The following is a 19,634-nucleotide window of genomic DNA, read 5'->3' as shown; positions in this document are numbered from 1 at the left end:
CGTTGGTACGGACTTATCTTCCTTTGTATGCATGCATGTCTGTATGTATGCGTAGTATATATATACGCATTTTCCATTGCAATGCACATGCACGCACTAAACATTTACACTTCTTTGCCAACGCAAAATACATTGTACATGCAGTACTACAAAACCTGTGTACTTGATTTCCCCTAGACTGGTTAACCTTTACTTTACAGCTAGCCTATACACGCATACCTACTCTGTTTTTCTTACGAAAGGCAGTTATCAAGTCCTCGATTACCAGGAGTTGGATTCGACTAGTTTCCATTCATTGCCCATCCTTTATTGTTCTCGTTGGTGACAGTTCATATCATTATCATCACCGCTATCACCATAGTAATCATTGGCCAGACTTGAGGCTGTCACGTTGTCTATCCTTCATATCTTTTTTGTTGTCTATACCTATAGCAGGCTGCCCGGGGTTGGGCAACCTTCTGTGGGTTTGATGTATGTGCGCCTGTGCGCTTCCCCTTTCTTAACTTTAAAGAAAATCAGCGAGCGCCAGTCCCCGTCTTTAATCAGGGGCTGAGGGAGGCGGTCCAAGGCGCACAGTGTAATCCGAGCGCTGCCTTAATGCTATTACATCCACATGCTGCCGCAGAGCCGGAGTCGACTCAGACGCGCAGGAGGAGCACAGGGGCTGCCACGGCGCACAGCACAGCCTGGAAACCAGTCCCTTCTGATAAGGGAACCGAGGCGAACTTGATCCGGGATTCATCCGAAAGAGACCCGTTTTGACCGGTGATGCCGTATTCGTCGCGCCTGTGCTGAATCAAAACCAATGCCACATTTGCGGAGAGAAGGGGAAAACAGCATCTCTGTTACTGGATTGGAAACACCCGACGGAGCCCAAGACAAGAAACTGGCTGGAGCCTCTCAGTCCACCGGAGTTTTATCAGCTGGGGAACTAACGTACAAGACCAGCAGAAACCAGTCGCTGTGGGTCCCTTCTTGAAATGTACTGAGAGCAAACTATTTATTTAAGGACATCTTTTTTTTCTTCTTTTTTGTGTGTTATCGGAATGCTGAATTTATCATCTGTGAAGCACCTCTTACGCAAAGATTAGGGAAACGATACTGAACTACAGTAACCAAAAGTTGTTGTTTTTTTCAGTTTTTCACACCAGAAAGCACACTCCAAGGGTGTTGGATAAGTGTGCGTTTGGAGAAGGAAAATAAACAGTGCACTAAACATTAAGAGGACAGTTTGACAGCAAGCCCCCCTGAAGAAGGAACGGGAGAATGAACAGCACCAAGATGGATTTATTCACGTCTCTGTTTGGATTTGTATTAATTTGTGCGTTAACGTCCACAGTACACGGGGAGGAAAGTAAGTTGTCCTAAGTTGCTTTTATATTTTTCACCTTGTTTTAAATAGATGTGTAAATATATTTTCCTCTTATAGAAAGGTCCCAGACGTATTTATTTGGGTACGTTAACGCCCGTTTATAGAGTTTGTGCGCTTTGCTCTGCTTGACAGCCTGAGCGCCTGTTTTCTCAAAGCTTCCCTTTTGGTGGAACCGAAACATCTGTTGTAAATCAAGGACTTAAACAGACACAAATCTGGTAAATATTTTCAAAAAGCCATTGTTTTTTCCGATAAACATTCCCACATGTCTCCACAAGGTACAACTCCGAAACGCTGCACGGTTAACGGTACGCGATGTAGCCAGAAACATAACATTAACAGAAAAGCCTCTGCGTAATCGTACGTCTTCCGCCAAGTGTCGGAGCGTGGAGAGGTTTTTTTCCTACGCCAAAACGATTTCCACACTTCAAAGGGTGCACAGATGAAGGTTTTTTTTTATGTAATAAAAAAAAACATTGCCTACATCGAGACAAATGTATTTAAGAAGTGTTGCTGAAATGCTTATAAATCCTATATTTCCCCCCAAACTGGACCATTCTTAAACCGCTGAACGGATCTGGCTCGGTCTGTGTGTGAATAACAAGGCGATTGTGCTCATGTTTTCAGACACATTTCCCTGAATTCTGGAAATGTATCAATCGCTATTCTTTTTGTGATACGTCACAGTTCGTAGTCATTTCTGGCATTTCATTTATCTACGTGCATATGCATTATTTTAAGTCACAGAACCGCACAAAACACTTAGCTTCATTAATTCGTCATTGCGTATTATTGTAATATTTTCCCAGCAATTTAAGTAGCTGACATATTTAGTCTGAGACCGGGGTGTTTTAGCTTACAGATAGCAACATCTTCAGAGTGAATTTGTTGATATGTTGATGTTTTTGCTCCACTTCGAAACAGTCGAAATTATATTGTAGCCTATATAAGAATTATTACTTTAATAGTAAAGCTGTATAGATAGGGGAATACAGACAGGTTGTTGTGTGAAAGTTGGGGTGCCCAAAAGTGTGTCGTGCGGGATCGCAAAATTCCAGGCAGCAGATGCGCAAATATGGCTTAACATTCACAGTTAATGATTTATTTTAATTACCTAGTAGCCTCCTCTAGATTTTAACTATTTTTTTTTCTTTCTTGTTTCACAATGGAAAAATAAGATATTCACGCGTATAGGTTGTTAGACATGGGAAGTTTACACTTTGCACGTCTAGTTGTGATTTTTAAGACTGTCATAAGTTGTTAATAATGCATAAAATAATTCATAAAACATGTATAACAATATATTATTGGTAGCCTATTTCTGACATGAGGAAGCTTTGTACATTTATAATGCTTATCTGTAACAAACGATCATTTAAGAGCAAGACAAACCTTTTAACACATACGATGCATGCTCGATGAAACAGTTCCAGTGGGAGACATAGCCTACATCAGTAAACAACTATTGTTATATGATTATGGTTGTTGTTAAGACAAGCAAAACACAGAGCTCTGAGATAAACATGCAGAATGTGGGAGTCTAACCAGAACCACGTTACCCTGGCCAGCAAAAGAGCAGTGGGACTCAGGCTGCAGTCTCGGCTCGGACGCGTGTGTGTCGGGATGTGCGGTGTAAACAGTCTGCAGCTAAGACCCTGAGCCTGGGGGGGCAACTCAAATCACTAATGTTTCCACGCGTTGTATTTATGTATGCTTATTAATACATATTTTTTCGGTCTTATTCTGTTTGCATATCAAGTTCGTGTGCCACTACATTATTTTAGTGACTAAGTTTATGTGTCGTTGGTTTTCCATAATAGAAGTAGAAGAGTGACAAAAACGAATGCTAATATGTGTGTATATATATATATATATATATATATATATATATATATATATATATATAATTTTCACTTCCTTTAAACTATGTAACGAATGAGAGACTTCTAAACTGTTATTTGTATTTTTTTAGAGAGAGTCTTCGGTTCATAGCAGTAGCCTATCACTCACCACAGGAGTGGACTGTAGAAGTTCTCAAAATTTGTTATTATTATTTTTTTAATTTATATTCCATATATCCTCAATTTTTCTTCCTAAAGAAAAGTCAAGTTCAGATACCATCATTAGTTTAATAATTCAAGTCACAGAAGATGCCAGGTGCTCTACCCTGCGTTTATTGTGACTAGAAATCATTCTTGATGCATTTAATATTATAAATGTTTTAAAATTATGTGTTATCAGAACTAAAACCTACGTAATCGACACGTGTTCTCAATTACAAACGTGGGGATTGTTGGGAAAAAAAAAGATTGTGTTTGAAATTAAAGTGGTTGTCTGCCGGTATAATTACAAAGTTAACTTGGCATTAGAAGGAGAGAACCATTCAAACAGAGAGGGTCTATACGATAGACCCTGTATATATAATAGACTCTATAGGATGAATACTCATCGCATGGGGCTGTCTAAGATTAATGTCTGTACTCTGTAATTTTAATATAGTTTAAATTATCTAGCGGCCGGTGTTCATGAAAAACTAGGTAGTTAAAGCTGATGACGAAATGTAAACATTGTACTGTGTCTTTACAGTAAACTGTCCATATGTTGTTGTATCCCCCCCCCTCCCCCCAGTGGTTCGGTTGATCTATCTATCGATCTAATATAATATTATATTTACATAGATATAAAAATCTACAATATTTCAATAGGTTTAGAAAACAATCTTTATCATTTGAAGTACAGTTTTACGAATTTCACTAGCAAGTGATAGTGCAGGTGTTTATGTAATGATGAGTATCTGTCTAAACAAATTATGCTGCAGTTTATTGTCCACCAAGGCAATTAAAGCATGCAGTCTTAAATCATCAAGCCATACATTCGACATAGTGGAATGGGCACGATTATAGGCTTGGCTAATCAATCCCAACAGTAGCATCGGCTCTTTCTTTGAGACAACATGATTCCTGCTTCTTTTGATTACTTAATAGTATTGATCAGCAATGAAATTGGCTACTCACCAGCCGCAGTTACTGAGCCATCCCACTTGTTACCGCCTGTGGGCTGCGGTGTGGCACTGACCACCTGCTCCCTCCCTCATTTAAAAACCCCGTTCCCGCTATGAGCTGGATGCTATGCAAGACCTGCCCAAGGGCAGATTCGCGGGGCTGTTTTTAATTACACAGAGGCGTGTCTTACTTATGCAAGTTTAAGAGGTAGCACTGTTACAGTATACAGTGGGGTAAATGCTTGGATAAGCTTTGTTAGTTTATATACTAATTTAATTTTACTTCATTTACTTCTTAAATCGGCATCACCTGGTCCACCCTGACTAACAGTTGTTTGGGGAAAAGAATGCATGACGCAGACCGCCCGCCCTGCGATAAGTCAAGTCACACTTAACTACACCTCCGTGATGAGATTCAGATGTTCGTCTTTGGCAGGCAGCGGGGCTTGGATCTCTTCCTGTGGAGTACTTCATGTTCTACCTTCCTTTGCAAAAACAACGTGTCAGACATTTTGGATCAAAGCGTTAAGGAAACAAGCATGCTCCTGGGCAGATATATATCTTAAGCATAAGAAAGCATTGCACTGGTATCTGGGACCGTGATTTCCAACGCCGAACGCCTGAGGACCGGTGGCCTCGTTCTAGAAGCGCAGGTTTCCGCAGTTCTGCGGGGCTCCACCAATGGGATCGGCGAGATTCTGCAGATCTGCGCAGAACTGCGTCTAATGGTTCAATTAATTTGACCGCTCACATGGTGTCTTATGTCTCCTTTTTGCTTAAATGTGTTAGTGGACAACTACCTCTCTAAATCCTGCTGCGGTAATTCAACACTTGTGGTTTATGGTGGTACCGACACACTATCAAAAGGTCGACACAAACCCGATCGCTTTTAAACCTTTATATCCATGAAATAATTCTGTAATGTTCCTTTGCGTCATTTGTTGAACAAAGGAACTGTTAAGTTTAAACCTAAACCTCAGACTATGTATGAGTGACGCTTTATCCTATTATAATATTAATATGCTAACTGGAATTTCCAGTGGTCTGATTTCTATAGAAACATACTGAATTTAGCGCAGGAAATTAAGTATTTCCCTCCTCATTGTAGTCTTTCAACGTTCAATGTCTCAAGTCTGCATTCATTAACACAATGAAAATATCCTTGTAGCCAAAGTTTTAGGAAAGAGTCTTCCTCAGAAGTCTTCTACAGCTTCTCTTTTTCCATGTCACGTCTGGAAAGTTTATGATTTCATCTTCCCATCTTCTATGTCGTCGTCTTCTAGGTCTTTTTTCATATCTTGGTATCCATTCAATAGCTTCCAATTGTTCCGTTGCAGTGTCTGGCCCATTGCCATTTTCACATTTTCACTCTTTTTCAGTGATGTCACATATTTTGGTTTGTTGTCAGATCCATTTACTTATCTCTTGTTATTCCAAGCAGACATCTTTCCATGCTTTCATATGTATACCTTAATGTAGTCTATATATACAGTTTGGTTGTTGTCTTGGTTATTCAGCTTTCTGTGAGGGAGTATAGTATATACACTCACCTAAAGGATTATTAGGAACACCATACTAATACTGTGTTTGACCCCCTTTCGCCTTCAGAACTGCCTTAATTCTACGTGGCATTGATTCAACAAGGTGCTGAAAGCATTCTTTAGAAATGTTGGCCCATATTGATAGGATAGCATCTTGCAGTTGATGGAGATTTGTGGGATGCACATCCAGGGCACGAAGCTCCCGTTCAACCACATCCCAAAGATGCTCTATTGGGTTGAGATCTGGTGACTGTGGGGGCCAGTTTAGTACAGTGAATTCATTGTCATGTTCAAGAAACCAATTTGAAATGATTCGACCTTTGTGACATGGTGCATTATCCTGCTGGAAGTAGCCATCAGAGGATGGGTACATGGTGGTCATAAAGGGATGGACATGGTCAGAAACAATGCTCAGGTAGGCCGTGGCATTTAAACGATGCCCAATTGGCACTAAGGGGCCTAAAGTGTGCCAAGAAAACATCCCCCACACCATTACACCACCACCACCAGCCTGCACAGTGGTAACAAGGCATGATGGATCCATGTTCTCATTCTGTTTACGCCAAATTCTGACTCTACCATCTGAATGTCTCAACAGAAATCGAGACTCATCAGACCAGGCAACATTTTTCCAGTCTTCAACTGTCCAATTTTGGTGAGCTTGTGCAAATTGTAGCCTCTTTTTCCTATTTGTAGTGGAGATGAGTGGTACCTGGTGGGGTCTTCTGCTGTTGTAGCCCATCCGCCTCAAGGTTGTACGTGTTGTGGCTTCACAAATGCTTTGCTGCATACCTCGGTTGTAACGAGTGGTTATTTCAGTCAAAGTTGCTCTTCTATCAGCTTGAATCAGTCGGCCCATTCTCCTCTGACCTCTAGCATCAACAAGGCATTTTCGCCCACAGGACTGCCGCATACTGGATGTTTTTCCCTTTTCACACCGTTCTTTGTAAACCCTAGAAATGGTTGTGCGTGAAAATCCCAGTAACTGAGCAGATTGTGAAATACTCAGACCGGCCCGTCTGGCACCAACAACCATGCCACGCTCAAAATTACTTAAATCACCTTTCTTTCCCATTCAGACATTCAGTTTGGAGTTCAGGAGATTGTCTTGACCAGGACCACACCCCTAAATGCATTGAAGCAACTGCCATGTGATTGGTTGGTTAGATAATTGCATTAATGAGAAATTGAACAGGTGTTCCTAATAATCCTTTAGGTGAGTGTATAAAACATCATTATTCTTGGTTTTGATCCATGACAAGCATTATGTTTACTGCATGTTAAAAATCCATATTACGCCCACATATAGGGACTAAATCTTTAAATGTGTGAAAAACAAGGTCACATATTTGCATTCGGGGCAACAAACAAGTGCTTATTTAATCTTCAGAGGCACAGAAAAGTGCTGAAACCATGCTATCAGTAAGAAATTCAAAACAAGCACACAAAAAAACTAAACCTATAAATAATGCAATGGCATTATTATTTGCCACTTTGCTGCTTAGAAGCATTTAGAGTTATTTATTGGGTGCAGAGCAACACTAGGGATAGAATGCACAATGCACAGACAACAACAAAAACTCTTTAGATATATTAACTTTGAGGCAAAAAATAAATAAACAGATAAAATTAATCGTGACAGAGCATATGTGCTAGATTTGATGCTCCGAGTGACAAACCTTCAGCAGCTTCACCATCTCCATTTTTCACTTTTTTTAGTGTGCAAATGTCCTGTTCCATTCATACATTAAGGCTGAAAAGCAAAGCACTTTTATCTTCCTGTGTTGAAGTGTAGTTTTATTTTCAAGCTCTTTGCAGCAATGCAAAATTTGCTGTCTGAATGTAATCATGGATTCTGCAGAGGTGAAAATGTACCTGTACAAAACATAGGAGAGACACTGAGATGATAATTCGACCCACTGGCATGGGAAGAATACAGACAGCAGCACTGTTTAAAAACTTTCTGATCTTCATGCTGCTTGTTATATTGCCTGGAGGGGAGGCAACCATTTGGCCTTAAGCCATGGACCCCCAGAGATTTATTTTCTCCTATAGCAGTTTATCATCCTATAGGAGTTTTTGTTTTTCTCTCCTCTGTGCCTAATGGTTTGTTTATTTATTGCTACACCTTGTATTAATTGTTCAAATCCGTGTTCTGTGGCTACCTTGTGAAGGGCACTATTAATCAGTAAATATTGATTGATTAATTGATAGTGTAAGCACCTATTTCAATTTATACATTATGTGGAGAGCCTTCCTGCCCACCCTTTAGTCACAGTTGCACACCGCGACCTTAGATTAAAGCCACTAAAGAAAAAAGCCACAATTAAAGAAACCTGAGCAATTGTACTCTGAACCAAGTGTGCTTAGAAAATGTTTGAGAGTTAACTCCTACCTGAGGCAGCGGAACCTATATACATATATATCATATTTATTTTAATTGAGATGGGAAAATAAATTATAGAAAGGTTTATCCTGCCCTCAGCACATGTCTGATTGCTTTTCTAATGCATGGAGGTGAGATAATTCTAACTAATAATTAGGCTGCAGACTTAGTGGCCAATGTTTAGTTCAATGAAATGAGCTTTACTGTTTTTGTTTTTAAGTTATTTTTTTAAAGCACAAAACGTTTCCGTTCAATAGTGTTTCCTCAGAACAGTTAAGTGTAGCCTATGATACCAAATTCACTCTGGGACCCAGGTGATGGGTTTTGATCTTATGTGTTTATATGTTTCAAAGCAGAATGCAAAAGCAGAAAAGGACAGCAACAATCCCTCACTGCTTCCCGTGTGATGAGATTGCTCTCTCTCTCACACACGCAGCACCCGCACTGTATGGATGTAAGAGTCAGATAATAACATATGGCAGTCAGGGAGATAGAGAGTGTGCTCAACTCAGGAAGACACAATAATTCATGAGGTTACAGCTAGCTGAGTTACAGCATCCATTTCTCCCGGGTGGAAATTAATTCTTTTTTCTTGCTGACTGTGGCCACGTGCTGCCATGTTTGCATCGGCAGGAGATCTGAACAAACCTGATTAATTGGATTCATAACTTTCTTCTTCTTCATCTTCTTCCTTCCCCCCACCGCAAGTCGAAACAAAGTTCAAGAACTGCAGAGTGCTGAACACACAGATTTCTGTCACAGCTTAACCTCAATAACAAGTTGAGCCGGGCGAGAAGCATGACAGCACTGCTGTTGCATTCTTGTCAGTCAAAATGGATTCTTGATAAAGGACCTTTATGTCTGACTTAGACATGCAAAATGTATTTAATATATGCAAGAGGGGGTGGATTCTAAAGCAAGAGAGCTAGTGCAATAACACACATTGTAAAGCAGTGTTTAAAAATATGTTTATTATGTTTATGTAGATTTTTTTTTACCACTTGTGTTATATGACATAAAAGGACAGGCATATAATATCATGTTCACAGTTGTGGTATTCAGTGTTGTTAATGAACTAAGTTCCTCTCAAGGAATGTGTATAATTCTGCTGCTGGTATTTAGGAGATTAAATTGTTTTGAATGGAATTGACCCACAGTGTTCATTATAATTTATAAAAGGACTGTGTGCCTCCAAAAGTCAGGATGTAATTGTTACCAGGCGGCCGGGGAAGAGAACCACAATCCCAGTCTTGTCAATTACAGTGTCTTTTCTTCAGAACCCTTTCCAAAGCTCTCTGTTGAACCCGTAATGAAAAGGTATAAAAGCGTTTAAACAAAAACGTACGTGTGTGTGTATGGGAGGGCACAGTAACAAGTGTATTTTTAGTACAAACATTTCAAACACTTTTTAGTCGTATGTATCCCAAAACTCAGCGGTTTCACTTAAAAAATAAATAAATAAATAAAGGATTCGGATTAGTGCTTAAGGGCTCACTACATATAAAACTGAAATTGCTCATACGATTTTTTTTATTATTGTTCGCAGGGGAATATTTTCTATTCCAAAGTGTCATATTAGCCTAGTAGGACGTATATCTTCTGTCTGCCGTGAATCAAACAAGATAAAATCAAACGCAAAGTACCCAAACTTGCCTCTTTGAAAAGAAAAAGAAAAGTGATGGTGAAAAATCCTAAGGTACATTTAAATGTTAACTGGCTCTCAAGAGGTTAAGCAGTCTCTGTATATCTCAGGCTCACAGATGCTTATATCCCTCTGCTTCTATTCCTCTGTGAAAGTACCCTTTTGTTCCTAAGTCTTTCTTTCACAAAGTATAAAAAGATATCAAGTGTTAAGAACTAAAGGATTTTTTCCTCCACCGCTGATAAAACACAGGGAAAATGCACGCACAAGCTTGGTTAAGATGGGGATCAGCAGCTGAACAAAAAGTTCACACTTCAGCAGAAGTATCCTATTGTGGCCAATATTATCTCTGTAACGAATTGAGATGACCTGTGAACTCCGAATACTTGGCAAGCCTGGCCTCCGACCTCGTGTCTTTCAGTTGTCCAGTACATGGACAAAACTTACTAATAGAGAGATCTGGTGCCAGGAGCTTTTATAACATCAACTAGAGGCTGAGAGAAATGCTTAAACCTTTGCAGAAACCAACAAAACGGCACACTTATGGAACACGAGACAATACAATAAATGTAGTATAGGGGGACTGACAGCTTAAAAGGCGAAGATTTGAGATATAAAATTGATCAAATGTGGAACAGATGATAATATAGGATTGTCCTTTTGGGATTGAGTGAAGTTGGAGTGAAAGTAACAAAGTGTCCATTTACATTGTTTTTTTTCCTTCCTTTCCTCGCAGAAGAACCATGTGGAGGGGAGTTGGATGCCAGTGACGCTGGCTACATCACCTCCCCAGGTTACCCCCACGAATACCCGCCTCACCAGAACTGCAAGTGGATCATCACGGCCCCGGAGCAGTCGCAGCGGATCGTGCTCAACTTCAACCCTCACTTTGAACTTGAAAAGCTCGACTGCAGGTGAGAATTGAATGCCATTTTCAGCATGGGAACCAGGCCACCACACACCACACGCCACGGTGCACTCCCAGCTCACCCGGTTTGCCCGGGGAAAGCGTGGCAGCAATTAAACGTTAGAAACTCAAGCCATGCATGTTCTGTGTGGAAAATAGGAATGAGGAGGATAATGATCAAAACAGGGGTGCAAAGGTGCCATCAGTACTGGTATTTTTCCAATTAAGCTGGCACAGCTGTGAGAAGCCTGATAAGCCTCAATCAGAGTACAGTAAAGGGACAACTTTGGGGGCTTCGAGCTGTTCTTACGCGGCTCCATTTCCAATTCTCATTTCCCTGCCATTTTCTAGGTGAAATGATTTTGCTCGCTAGTCACAAAGTACAACTGCAACTTGCTGAAGTTATGGAAACTTCCTATAATCCAATGTGCTTTGGCATTTCACTCTCTGGCTGCTAATAACAGTGGTCTTCATGGTTATTATGGCTGGCCGGGTTGAATGAAAGGTGTCTGAGAAGTTGTACCAAAATATATGGAACAACAACAATAACAACAACAAAATAAACAGAAAATTCTAATAATAAATTCAAGCATTGTATAGATTTTAAATGGGTACCTTCTCCAAACATGTGTAATCAGTGAATGCCAGTGTGTTCACAGTGTTGTGAGTACCCTCTACTGGTCACTGGGAGAAACGCAACCAAGTGACACATCTTGCCTGGGGAAGGACAAGTTCCACATTCCTCACTATCACATGATGCTTTAATATGTATATACATATTACTACAGAGTGTAGACAGGAATATGACTTGGAAACTAATCAAATTGACACATCGTTTATTGTGTTTCTAATGACCATTCACTGTAACCAAGGGAGGGGTCTTAGTTGCATTTCTGAACTCATCTGAACTCTGGGTACTTTCTAAAATGCAATGACTTCAGCTGTAGAGTGAGCAAACCCTATTGTTTACTTTTAATATTATATCCCCACTCTTTTGATTTGCACAGCCTGTGTGTCCATGTGTTATGATAATGTGAAAAAGTATGTTATTGAGCTAAATAATTGTATTAGTTTAATGTTTGCAGTTGAAATCATTGTCTTGAGCTAATCCCATTGTTTTCTTAAATTTGTTTACAGAAGGAAATCACTTACATTTATACATTTTTTGAGTAAAGATAACATATCCTTCCCTTCCAGAAATCTCCTCTTTATAGAAAGCCTCTTAAGTTTAAGATTTTTAAGCTCAGAAATCTGTGAGAAAACCAGATATTTCCAAGACCTTCATTCTATCCACTTGTTCTAACTCAAATAATATACATACAAAGCTTAAATAAATAAGTATACATAGATAGTTAGTTAGATAGCTGTCTATTCTCATACTATATTAATTTAATTTCCTTTCATTCTCTTCTGGGAGTTACATTTTACACATGCGCTTGTTTACTCCCTTGCATTTAGATAAACTCCTAGGCTAGATAAACTGCCTGAATAGGTGGCCTGCCCGGTTGCACAACATTTTACAACCAAAAATACATTTTGTTTGCGAAATGTGCTTTCCAGCTAATAGCAGATGGACTACATCCAAGCAGAGTCCAAATGTGAGCCGACCAAAGGGGGAATTCTCCTCCGGTGACTGTTAATGAATGGATGCAAACAGTCGCGGGGTCGTCTGTGTCACAGGGCCCAGTGAGCTGACCTCCATTTGGAGGGGTGAAAGAGAGGGCATCCCAACTGTGTTTAACCAAAATCTGTGCTTCTTCCTAAAAAACACTTGAGGCCACAGAGGCTGTGAAAAATGGGAAATCCAGCTGAGCAGACTCGTTTTAGCCTGAAAACACTGATCCACACTTTTATCTCTGATGGGCCCAGCTGGGCACTCTTCCATCATTAATACAGCCAGGTTCAGCAGCATGTCACAGATAGGAAAATAGTGCCAAACAGCATGATTTCTGGCAATATTTCAAGACACAATTCCTTTTCTTTTCCTTTTAGTTTTCCCTTCTTCTTTTTTACGCATTTGTTTGTGATTTTTGTTTTGTTTGTTGTTTGGGTTGAAGGCAAGCCGCCGGAGTGTAAAACTTAGTGGTGTAAAGACTGCATGGTTGAGGTGTCAGGGCAAGGATATTGAATGATCACATACAAGGAGTGAGAGAGAGAGAGGGAGGCAGTGACTGAGAAAGAAAGAGGTGCTCTTTGTGCTGAGAGCCAGGAATTAGCAGAAAAAACTGAGGAGAAAACTCCATTAAAAACAAGGAGGGACTGTAACAAAGTCTTTCTCAGTGAAAAAAATGTTATGACACATCTGATAGGCAAGCTCCAGCACCTCGGAAAACAGCGGAGTGTCATAGAAAGGACAGCAAATATTTATCCATACATGTTTAACCACCTTTTGTTTTGGTTTTGGTTTTCAAACACGTACATGATAACCATAGATTAGCGTTTCTGTATTTTGTTTTTTTATTTGTTTTATTTTGTTGGTATTTTAGCGTTTGGTGTTCATCATTCAACATTTCATTGGCCGGTCAGTCGGGATTGATTGGTAAGACCCCAGGCCGCTGGTACAGCAAAAGATATCGCTGATTCTCCGGATCCCCAGCGCAATGTGTGTGTGTGGGGGAGATGGTGGGTGCTGTCAAGGAGAAGAGAGATGCATTTTGTCACAAAGCAGATAATGCGAAGATGCTTGTCAGCTCACAATGCAGCTGAACCCTGCGAATGTGGAAAAACAAATTTTCCATCAACTGCCATTTGTGCTGGCCGAGAAAAGCTTGTCCATAAAACTAAGGGCCAAACAATATTATCTGTGTTTGTCAGGGGCTCCAATAACACTGATAAAGACATATGTGCCAATGCTCGCTCTCTGACAAAGGGTCAGATTGTGTCGTCGATGCGTCTCCAGTCAGCGTAGTCAGAGGCTTGGATAGCATCTTGTTTTTCTTATCTTTTCTTTTTTATACATGTATTGTCCTTATTATTTCAATCATTCTTTATAATTTAAAAAAGAAAACGTTTTTTGTGGAATATGCCTGGCAGTGGCTGTGGATGTCATTGTTTTGTTGTTGGACTACTTCTTCATCAGATATTGTTTTTCAAAAAAGCACAGAAAGCTTCAAAAGTTGAGGGTTTGCTAAAATAGAAATGTTTTACACAACTTATTCATGGGCAACATCATTTGCGTGATATTTGGACTAACCTGGGAGACAGCAGTCGCTTTCTGTCCGGTAGCCTTTTAAGTGAAGTATCTGGGGGGAAACAGCTGTATTTTATGCATCCATTAGTAAACAGAGCCAGAAATCCATACTTTTATTTATTTATTTGATTGTAGGAGCTCAGTTCTCAAAGTAAAGCTCCTGCCGCTGAGAATAGTAAAGCAGTGTGGGGTACATGCTAATCCCCACCCAGGACTCAGCGGTCTCTTGATCCAGTTACATCCTTAGAAGACTGAGAAGCCAGGAAATTGTTTCATTGCCGTGTAGTTCTGCATTGAAAAGGACCCTATTCTGCACCTAACATCTGTAACGAATATTGAATGTCGGAGCCTTTACATAAATACAGGATAAAGTGTGCTGTCTTAAAAAGAAGCATTTAAATCGAAAATGAAATGGAACCCACCGGTAAACCTACCCGGGAACTCAGAATTTTAATGTCGTCTCTCACCCATAGCCAGAGTCCAAAGACAAGTCCTGAAATTAAGCCATAATCCTTTGGACACGGCTGTGGAGTGGTTACAGCTGCATTTTGAATGCTGACACGTAAGCCGAACCATTGACCTTTTTCGGGCTTAGAGTTTCTCCCTCTCGAAGGCACTGCGGATCATTCTGGAAATAAATACCAATAATGTACACTAGACCGCCTAGGACATGTCCTCCGAGACTGGCCACCTCACGCTTTTTTTTTACCAGCATGCCGATTGTGCTCATAAATCCGCAGAATAACGAACATAGTCATCATTTGAGCCATTTTGAGTGAGAGGGCTAGGGTTACAAAGCAAATTATTTACAGGGAAACTACCAGGGCCCACATAAAGACAAGCTAGTGTGAAGCCAACCACACAAATGTAAAACTATCACTTATTAAAAGAAAATACATTTATGAAACCAATTGAAGCATGCCGATGTTCTTCCCCGCTGTCCCAGTCAGGGTTTCTGTCCAGAGGTTTCCCCCTGAGTCATGCTAACACATTCTACGCTGGGTCAGTCCGTTAGTCACTGCGGAGGACAGAACGGCCATTGTGAAAAGGGGAACAAGGATGAGGCTGTGAGCACCCCGAGACTCAATCTTCCTTTGTGAACTGCAGCCTGAGTCAAGGCAGAGACACTGAGGGTATCTTTTTCCCCCTTTTCTGCAGCACACAATTAAGGATAGTGTGAGGACGCCTGGCTTAAACACAGGATGTCAAGCTTTGTTTACGAGCTGCAGCCAGAGTCGTCACTCTCCACTGTAGCAGGCTGCTGGATTTCAAGGCCCTGTGGTTATTAAAATATCCACGATTCGCGTTTTGCAGATTGGGACAGGGGCAGTACTTAAGGGCACGTCTCTGTCTGTTTTTGCAGCGTACCGTACTCAAGCAGACACAGTGTTAAGGTTAGGTAGCACTTAGTTTTGACCTCCTCTCCTTCCCTGGGCCCAGACTTTGTATCTCTTTAAATTGTTCGTTTTTAATACAGTACGCATTCCTCGTTTTTTTTTTTTAGACATGAATAAAAAGGCCTGAAAATGGGTTTTCTATTGATTGTTTAAGTGGAGAAAACAGAAAACAGAGGGCAAAGCTTGCCCTGTGGAGGGGAGATTGTGTATGTGTGTGTGAGTGAGAGATAGCAAGAAAGAGCAAGAGAGAAAGACACAGAGAGAGAGAGAGAGAGGTATACGTCTTGATACATGTACTCTGTGAAAGTGTCTGAAAGGAGCTAAATCCCTGTTCGCACTATTGGATCTATCACAACTTTATTCCCAAAAAGCCTTATACCATGAGCTCGGCTTATAAGGGATGTTTGCTAGTAGACGCATTTTGTTTTTACAGTGTTAGGCATTCTGGTACACTTTACATTACGAATCGCCCTCTCAGCGGCCTTGTTTGTACAGGCCCATCAAAAGAGGGCAGCAGTATGCGTTCTGTAGATTAAGGGAAGAAGGACGCAACACAAGCAACACAAGGTACAATACATGGATGCTAATTGTGTGCCTACTGAAGAGCACTCTTATTTAGTTTTGAACCTGGCCAGTGTTGTGGCTACTTCTCTGGTGTTTAAGTACAGCTGAGTGTCGTTGCCTCTCCTCACCAACCCCGAGCCTCTGCTTTACATTTATTTGAAGTGACTCATCCCTGATGCACAAGCCCATGAAGATTTAAGGACATGCTTTGTCACATGATTTTCTGCAGTATATCATTGCACCAGCTTTACATCAACACAGGCCAGGTAGGTGGGGCTTGTCTCTCTCAGGACTTAGCATTCTTGTCAGCTCCATATTCCGGTTCCAGGATTTCTGTTGTGACGGTTGTTGTACAAATAAGAACATAAGAAAGTTTACAAATGAGAGGAGGCCATTCGACCCATCATGCTTGTTTGGTGTCCATTAGTAACCAAGTGATCTAAGGACCCTATCCAGTCTATTTTTGAATGGATATGACTGTAGCATTATTCCGTAGTTAGGTGCTTCCTTGTCTTGCAAGACATTTCAACAAAGACACCATCTCTTCTTCTTCTTCTTCCAAGGTTTGGATTTCTTCTGGAAAATGTAATTGTCGATTTATGCCGGGAAAGTGATGAGAATAAACATCACTTGGCCTTTTGGCAACGGTGTCGCCTTTAGTAGAAGGCGATTACTCTTTTTAAAATGCTTAAGTGACTGAAATGGGAAAAAAGTGCAGTAGTGGGCTTAACAGCTAAGCGGCTGGCAGCTTAGAAGTGCAGAGTCATTGTCCAGACCGACTTTAAAAGGATATGTTAAAAAAAGATGAAGAAAACGGTGATGGAAAATAAAATGTCAAAAAAGCAGACAGATTTTATTTTTTTAGTTTTTTTCCCCCTTAACATCCAAAGATGTCAAATCATATTCAAATCTCCTACCGTTCCAAAGTTTCCATTATAAAAGGTGATATATCCGTAATGTAATATGCAATTACGGCACTCTAGTTACATCGACATTGCACAGTGGTGCTGCATAGCAATGAGACTGGGGTGGCTAACTGGCAGTGGAAATGGACAGATGTGTGTGTTTTTAATACTTTTAACTCAGTTTAATCCTGTCTGTTATTGTTTGTATAATTTAACAGCAACAGAACTTACCAGGTATATTTACTGCATCCCTGTCACATAAACAGATGATAAATGGGGCCTGCTCAAAGACAGAGAAAGTCAGGAATCTCACGTATTTATAATATGTTTATATATTTATATTGCATTCTGAATATTTTACGTATATGTATATTTATGAGTTTCTTTATAGGGCTGTTATTTCGACTAGTTGATATTGTTAGGTATTTTCTATTATGGTGCACCAGATTTAGAGATTTTCAAGTCTATATTTAGATCTGAAAGACACCAATTACATCCATTCACATGTCACAGAAAATGCTTGGTGGTGTTTCTGGGAACACAGAAGGACACTGATTTCAGCTCAAATGATATAGTTTCATGGCCAACACATGTAGGAATGAGGAACGATAGTCATCAGACTTTTGATCTCTCCCGAAAACACAAAATGCATTTTGCACCTTGTTTTGTACATCAAATGCATTTGTGAGGAGCACGGTAAGAAATCTAACACTATTTGAAATGGGTGTATGGAATTATAACACGATTTTGACACTTCTGGAGAGACATATGGTGAAAATGAAGCCAAATGTCTTTTTATATCATTTGAATGTCTTTTTTTTCTAGTTGTTCTGTCTGTAAGGTATCATAACTGGGTAACTGAAAACAAATATTGCGTTGAAGTCTATGACAAGCATTGATCTGGGGGTGGGGGAGGGGAATAGGGGGATGGGGAGTTGCCTCTGTCGGGTCTTCACATTATGTCATTCAGCAGACGGAAACAAATTGAGGGAATCAAATGAATCAATTCTGCTGAAATGAAAAATCAATAAGAAGTCACAGAGTTCAGGTTAGGAGTAGTGATGTCATGACTGGACTGTCTGTATCTCAATTGCCCTTTTCCTGCTCTCCACTGTGTAAAATGCCGCACTGTCATTATTTGCCCCATTAGACACCATTCTGGTCCAACCGTTCACCTGGTTTGCCACAACTTCTTCTAGGCTCATTTAAGAAGTTGTTCTTGGTGTAAATCGAACCATTGCAATAGAGATGAAGGAAGAAAACAACAGCACACAGCTTAATGATTTGTGCTGAATATAACTGAGTATATTTAGGCCTAAGCACACTTCCAAACATCTGTTGTCATTATTATGACTGGAGAGCATAGACAACCCTAACTGTTAGGTTGTACCCCAGTTTGTTGAGGATTGTGTGCCACGTGTTTTCCAGATAAGTTTGAAATGACTAATGAAAAGAGGTTGTGGTTAGTATTTGTTTTCAGTTAGGACTGAAAATGGCAGCAGTGTAAGCCCCTAAGGGAGTTCATTCAAACATCTACTTAATATTTTAGAGGCACTTACAGCATATTAGGTTCCCATGGGCAGTTGTGTTTTTTTCGGCCTGATGTTTTTTTTTTGTATTTTAGAATTTCATTGCTCTTCAATAGTTCAGAGGACATTTTCCGAATGTTCAGATAGGGGAAAATGTAAAAGCTCTCTGATAAAGTAAGTATTTTGCACTTGTATTGTTCTCAAAGTTCTGGAACCATGGGTGGGGAAGCCAGATCCTCGTTTTAGGTTGCAGTTGTCCCAGTCCTCCACGCTCCCGATGAAGGTCCTAATTCTGTTGTAAACAAGGCCTGTCATTCCTAGAGCTCCCTGACTTTTAAGTCCCTGTTGTTTGAAGGCAATGTGCAGGTGTGAAAAATCTGTTTGGAGGGGGCGGGGGGACGGACCAGGGACAAAAACAACAACATAGAACGTGTGAAAGGCAATTAACAGCCAGGCGTCCGCAACTTCCCTGGTAGCGTCAGAGAGTATAAGAGACTCAGAAGTGTTTGACAGCCCAAGGGACGCAGTGGTTTGTGTTTTTCCGGTCTAGGGAAATGAAGTGGTAGGCTTAGTACAAGAGAAGTGGTAGATGTCAAGGAAGAAGTCACATTGTCTTAGACCCCCACTGCGTTCTTCTTTAGGGTTGGTTGTGTAAATGGGAGCGAATGTTGACAATCTCGCATGTAAGACACTTATTTTACCCAATAACCCGTGACACCATTGAAATCAATTAAAATCCAATTCCAGTGAAGACAGATCTCAGTCACTGTCGTCGTTTGCCTGGCTTTTTGGCGTACACGGCGAGAACATCCATAGATACCGACTATGCTCTGCATGCGCTGCTGGTAGTTAGAATGTCATTATTGTTACTGGAGTAATAGCAGAACTAATTGAGAGTATGTAAATGAATTGGAGCTCGTGGGCGTCGAAATCTGCCCCGCAGGCTGCCGCTTTCTTGGTTCAAAAGCGAAATCTTTCCCTGGCTCGCTCCAATACAGTGCAAGAATCACACGAGCATAAATAAAAGGTCCTGTCAGGTTTAAGCAGAATTTGCTTCTGAAACCCTCTCAATAGCTCAGTGTCACCGTTCTAAAAATACCACATTCCTTTCGATGACTATTTTACATACCAGTTTCCATTTGAAACTGAAATTAGCTTTTTTTTTATTTATTTTTTTAGCTTGTGTTTTGAAAAACACTA

The 19,634-nt window shown here is 40.4% G+C and overlaps 1 protein-coding gene across 3 annotated transcripts in view; it reads left to right on the top strand.

Annotated features, from left to right (window-relative positions):
- The first annotated feature begins 570 nt into the window (after positions 1–570).
- Positions 571–19,634, top strand: part of LOC136711913 (neuropilin-2) — a 77,347-nt gene continuing 58,283 nt past the window's right edge. Inside the window, exons 1-2 of one of the 3 annotated variants that reach the window (XM_066688503.1) lie at positions 571–1,354; positions 10,679–10,856. In XM_066688503.1, coding sequence (XP_066544600.1) covers positions 1,267–1,354; positions 10,679–10,856 — 266 coding nt within the window. In that variant the 5' untranslated portion in view covers positions 571–1,266. The remainder of the gene's footprint in view (positions 1,355–10,678; positions 10,857–19,634) is intronic. The other 2 variants (XM_066688502.1, XM_066688504.1) reach the window with 2 other exon arrangements.

Source organism: Amia ocellicauda, chromosome 16 (genome assembly GCF_036373705.1).
Source record: "Amia ocellicauda isolate fAmiCal2 chromosome 16, fAmiCal2.hap1, whole genome shotgun sequence".
Classification (NCBI taxonomy): Eukaryota; Metazoa; Chordata; class Actinopteri; order Amiiformes; family Amiidae; genus Amia; species Amia ocellicauda.
Note: the sequence above shows the minus strand (reverse complement) of the source record. Positions and strands in the feature narration are given on the sequence as shown.